The sequence below is a fragment of the Cephus cinctus genome, unplaced genomic scaffold (genome assembly GCF_000341935.2).
Source record: "Cephus cinctus unplaced genomic scaffold, Ccin1 Ccin1_scaffold0091, whole genome shotgun sequence".
NCBI classification, from domain to species: Eukaryota; Metazoa; Arthropoda; class Insecta; order Hymenoptera; family Cephidae; genus Cephus; species Cephus cinctus.
The window spans coordinates 38003-43791 of record NW_014332830.1 but is presented as its reverse complement, the minus strand read 5'-3'; the positions used below and the strand labels follow the sequence as shown (position 1 = coordinate 43791).

Sequence of the window (5789 nt, the reverse complement as noted above, 5' to 3'; positions counted from 1 at the left end):
GATCAGCCGTGTATGGGCACGCGTGTCCACGCACGCGTGTGTGCACTTGTGCGTGAGACTGAGTGCGAGGTGGAAGGAGGCTGGGTGGACGAAGAAGAAGGGGGGAGGGAAAGGGTTAGACGCTTAATATTTCAACATCGCGAAATTCTCCCCGTGAATGATTAACCAGCCCGAGTAGGTAACAAGTCCCCCGTGACAGTCTCCTCTTGCCAACCTACACACCTTCCCATGTACGCACACGCTACACGTTACAGCCGTTCTTCCTCTCTCTCTCTCTCACACGCATTTTCTATCGCTCCTCTAGCAGCCCTATCTATTCTGCAAATGTCCTGCAGGGGTTGGGCGTGTTTCGAGTTCTCTCGGTGCGAATACACTTGCCGATGCCCAATCGAAGTCCTCCTCCGGATGCGCGCTGAGATCTTCGGCTTCTCCCGACGCTCAGCGTCTCGTTCGAGCCTCGCAGAATTGCGCGGGCTACTATTTTTCCTAGGGATTTATTTGTGCGACGCTCGAAGGGCCTGGAGCGCGTGGAAGCCGCGCCGTCGCGCGCATGCGCCGCCGCGCACTCTTTCCGTATCGTATTTTTTCATAACTAGCTCCTGGCTGTAAAAATACTGCCTGTAAACGTTGGAGTATTTAATCTTTATTAGGAAATTCGCTGGGTGAGGCTGCGCGAGCTGGTTCGTTGGGTCGAATTTTTTTCCCGTCGATGTCGAAGGGCGTCGGTATACTGTTTGCAGTTAAACAATATTACGTAGTAAAATTTATGACTCCCACCACCCCCTCCCGCCCTTGGCTGGCATTCTCGCGCCTGTTCGCCTTTATACGGCAAAAAATATCAACGAATGTGCAATATGAAAAATTCCTTATGACCGCTGCCCTACGATCTCCATCAGCCCTTCGCTTCCCTCTCGGCCCCTCTCGTCCCCTCTCGTTCCTCCGGTAATGCACCATCATGTACTCACATTTTTTTATCATACACTTTTGCTACCCTTGCCATTTTAACTTTTATACCGTCTTGGCGCTCCCGCACGGTTTCAATCTAAATTTTGCAATAAATTTAAAATTGTCCAAAAAAAAATCGGAACTTTTCAACGAAGCGGGTGCGTTTTAAAACGGTTTACAAGATATACCAATAAGGGAAGAGGGAAGAAAAAGGAGTTCCCAGAGTATCAGAAGCCGTAGGGTCCATAAAGCGCTAGTAATATTCTTTCATCAATCGTGCGAGGCGAATGGTGTCGGGTAAGGTTGGCTAAGGTCAGATACTCACCTACTCATTCGTCGTTGGCAATCACATGGTTTACCGCGCAGTGCTCCATTACTTTTTTACACATCTAATATCTTCGTTTAGCGTTATGAAAAAAACTCACACCCTCGTAGGCCGCGGATGTTGCGTCATGGGATTGGAGTTTGTGGAAATAAAATGAAGAAAAACGAACGCCGAGAAGAAAGCACGGGAGAGCGTATCGTCTCCTGCTATTTTCTTTTTACAACAATGGCAGCGAGATGTCAATTGTGAAAAAAATATTTTTTTTCGTAAACACCCAGCAGCATCTGCCTTCTACAAGTATTTACAGTAAGAAATGATTTTTTGTAATTGCCGCAGTAACGTACCGCGCTCGAGGATATTCTGAAGGACAATTGCGCAAAATTGACAGGTAGTTCGGTAGACAAAGTCCACTAGTATCTTAGAAAGCGTATAGGCATACAGGCATACAGGCAGCAGAGGGACAGACAGCAAGGAAGTTGGCGCAAATGAAATTGAAGCCGCAGTTGATATTTAAACAAGAGACCGTGCGACCTGCAAGTATAAAGACTGTGTAATGGGAGTCACGTCCATAAACTATGGAAAGTATGGGAGAGAGAGAGAGAGAGAGAGGGAGAGAGAGAGAGAGAGAGAGAGCGCAGGTTTGCACGCTCGCGTCAGACTGGGCTCGATCCCGGTATAACACGTCCATACGTATCCGAGTTTCGGCTACTAGTAGTTTCGAAGTTGGCGTCGAGTTGGCTAACGCCCGACGTCACTCCGCCGTCAGGACAGGGAAAGCTCCAAAGTTGTATTTTCTTGCGACGAGAGTGGAAGCGAGAGCGAGAGCGAGAGAGACGAGTAGAGCGAAGGATGGAAGAGAAAGAGAAGGAGGATCCGGCGTGTCCACGTAGCGGCTCGTTGTTAACGAATTAGAGGGTAATAGCCGTTAGGGGAGTACGGTCGACTCGGATGGTCACTCTCCTCTTTGTAGCCTAAATTTCATTAGTGGCTCCATCTTCTCCGGCTGGGACACGTAACTTCGTTATCGAGAAGCAAACCCAGTGAAATAGCAGAGCCCAGTTCCTCGGCTCGTCCGCGTCCGTAAGTAACCAGCTGACCAGCTCACGGGCGTGCGGCCTCATTAATGCATTCCCCTTTACCTTATCCTTCCTTCTGCCCCCTTCTGCCCCCTTCTGCCCCCTTCTGCCTCCCTTAACGTAAATAAGTAGTCCGTAACGTTGCTGCACACTGTGCGAGCTGTGACCAAGCGATGGCGGAACCAGGCGACGAGGCAGCAGCGTCAGAGAGAGAGAGAGAGAGAGAGAGAGAGAGAGAGAGAGAGAGAGAGAGAGAGAGTTGAAAGCTGAGGTTGCTCGCAGGTCGGTCCCAGGCGCAGCGTCATTAGGATCCTTGGCTCTTGTCTGAGATGGACAGGCGTAACGCGATCAGCTGCGAATTCTGAGCGGATGTTATGATATTCACAGACATCTTGGAGAAGCGATATAAAGCGATTAACGGCTCGTTCGCAAGGAGCGGCCTGTTCGCGCTTGGCTCGGGAATAAATGGGGCATTAATCGTCCAGCTGCATCCTCTCTTTGATCTTCCTGGGAGTTCTATTTCGCTCTAATCCGTTCACTCCGATTCTGTGTCTTTTGAAGATTCGAAGGAACCGGCGGCCCCCGGCTGGCGGATGACGAGATAACGACTGGGTCGGAGCGCGCAGGCGGTTCGCTTCTTAATAATCCTTCCTCGTTATCACTGACACGAGGAGGAAGGTCCAGAGGATGCGAGTCGATGATACCAATGAAAAATGCAGGAATCGATGGTGATTCCGGTGGGGCTGGTAGTTGGAGAACGCGTCGGGGCGGTTGGGGGCGGTGTTCGCGGGGCGGGGCCTCTTGTCAGCAGGGGTACAGGAGGAAATGGCACGGACTGCTGGGGCAGCATGCGAGATCCTCGGAAGGTGGCACTGAACGTAGTGGGGGCACGCGCCTACAGTCGTTCGGGCAGGCTGGCTGGCTGGCTGGCTGGCTGGATGGATGGCTGGATGGCTGGCTGGCTGGCGGCTGCCAGCGGTAAGCGCAGGGCCACCCGCGCCACGATGCTAGCGAGCGAGCGAACAAGCAAGCGAAGGAACGGGCAACGAAGGAAGCGCGAGCGATATCGGCGCAGCGTGGCGCGCGCGGCGCCAGCGCCAGCGTCAGCGTCAGCGTCGCCAGCGGCGCCGGATAACCGCGAGCGCTGCTTCGGTCTCTCAGTCGCGACGCGCTCGTCACGCGGTGCAGATCGTTGTACGTCGCTCTGGCGCGCGTCCTACCTTACGTTACGTTTCCATTGGGGCTTCGCGGGAGCGCGGGGTGCGCGTGGTGTCTCGTTCTTAAGAGATCTTGTACCTTGGTGGAGGGTTCGAGTGAAGCCTGCTGCCGTCGAACCTTCGATCTTGACTTCGATCTTGATCGGAGCACGAGGATACCGATACTCGAGGAAAGATACTTTTGAGGCGTCGCTTGACTCGAGCGCTCGGCGGTTCGGTATTCCGCGCTGGATCGCGTCTCGCGCGAAGAACAATAAATCGCGATCGGTACGGCTCGTCGTGTGCGGTCTATGCGACTGAAGCTTGACGGAGCTCGGGTGGTGATCGGCGGGATCGGTTGTATTCGGATGACAATACGAGGGATGATAATGGAGAGAAGAAGGCAGGAGGCAGGAAACCTCGTTACTTATCTGGGACATTGAACCTCGTTCGGGCTGCTCTCGTGTTTACTTGCGTGCGCGATAGAGAGAACTCTCAGTGACGGAGGATGTTAACCAGCGCTGTGACTAAGTTGATCGTTATTGGCTGAAGAGAGGGTGTTGTTTTAGTAATGGGGATCGGCAATCGTGACGATCCGAGAGGTTGACGCGTATCGAAAGTTCAGAGTTTATTGGACGGAGCTCTCGAAGGGCAGAAGGAGGAGCGTGCTCGTCATCGCTCCGCGGGGATTTGTGTTCCAGATGGCCGCGACGCTCTGGTGACCCAGTGGACACTTTGCCAGTGAGCAGCGAAACGTACACAAACGAGGATAGACGTCAGGGAGATCGAGCGGAGGCTGCGACTGCATCTGGAGCAGGCCGACAGGTGGATAGAGGAGCCAGTGTCAAGAGGAGGAGGTCCTGGTGGTGGTAACAGGAACTACGAGGAGGATCGAGCGATCGAGGGAAGATCTCAGGGCGACCACCTCGCGGGAAGAAGGATGACGCAACAGAGTGGTGCTGGGTCGCCCCAGCAATTTTGTCTGCGCTGGAACAATTACCAGACCAACCTGACCAACGTGTTCGACCAGCTACTCCAGAGCGAGAGCTTCGTTGACGTGACCCTCGCCTGCGACGGCCACTCGGTCAAAGCCCACAAGATGGTCCTCTCGGCGTGCAGCCCCTACTTCCAGGCACTCTTCTTCGAGAATCCCTGCCAGCATCCCATCGTCATAATGAAGGACATCAAGTGGCCGGAACTGAAGGCTGCCGTCGAGTTCATGTACAAGGGAGAGATAAACGTCTCCCAGGAACAGATTGGACCACTTCTCAAGGTCGCCGAGAGCCTGAAGATCCGCGGCCTGGCCGACGTCAACAACGAGCAGGAGCTGACGTCGAGGCCGAGCCTGGAAGACGGTTCCGGTGGAAGCGGCGCGTCAGGTGGACTCTCTCGGAAGAAGCGGCGTCGAATTTCCGGAGAACGCTCGCCAACCGGAAACAGTCCGGATCGTACCTTACCCGGCGAAGATCAGGATCTAGGGAGCATGGGACCAGAGGCCCACGGATTGGGACCCTCCTCGACGCCGCGTTCCCTTGGGTCACCCAGCACGCCCAGCATCTCCGTCACACCGCAGATCAATCTCCAGGACCTTCCGGTCTCGCTATCCCTGCCACCACCGTCACTCCCACCGTCGACCAATCAGAGTTCGCACCCCGTTGCTCACCACGTGCCTGCCCACGTGACTTCCGCTTCGCACGCGTCCATCAATCCTCTCGGCCCTCACGGGCCGTCACAGCTGCCCGTCCAGCAGCAGCAGCACCAGCAGCAACAACAACAGCAGCAGCAGCAGCAGCAGCAGCAACAGCAACATCTTCAACAATCATCTGTGAACCCGACAGCACCCGGAGATGACCTGGAGATCAAACCCGGCATCGCCGAGATGATTCGCGAGGAGGAAAGGGTAAGTCCATTCACTGTATTAATCTTTCAGATACTCGTACAATTCCTATAACGAAAAGTCACCAGAATGAATATCGAAATACTATTGACAGAGCTGTGCAGAACTGTCAGCTGGTAATGATCTTTGAATGACACATGATTTCTCTTATGATTTCAAAATATTTCATCAGGTGCCCCTGCGAAATCTTATATTTCAAATTCCCATATTTCTTGTGAAAAGTGCAGATGGCTCAAAGGATTAAAAAGATCATCGACAATTAGCAACGGTCGACGATCGATGATCGATGACTAGATCGAGGGTTATAATGAATTGCGATAATAGAAAACAGAAAAGGAGCCGGCGTTACG

At 53.4% G+C, this 5789-nt stretch overlaps 1 protein-coding gene across 2 annotated transcripts in view; it reads left to right on the top strand.

The window, feature by feature from the left end:
* The window catches only part of LOC107273940 (protein bric-a-brac 2), a 41014-nt gene extending 35506 nt beyond the window's left edge, over window positions 1-5508 (top strand). For both annotated transcript variants that reach the window (XM_025091290.1, XM_025091289.1), the window contains one exon: window positions 4244-5508. In XM_025091290.1, coding sequence (XP_024947058.1) covers window positions 4483-5493 — 1011 coding nt within the window. In that variant the 5' untranslated portion in view covers window positions 4244-4482 and the 3' untranslated portion in view covers window positions 5494-5508. The remainder of the gene's footprint in view (window positions 1-4243) is intronic.
* The last annotated feature ends 281 nt before the right edge of the window (window positions 5509-5789 follow it).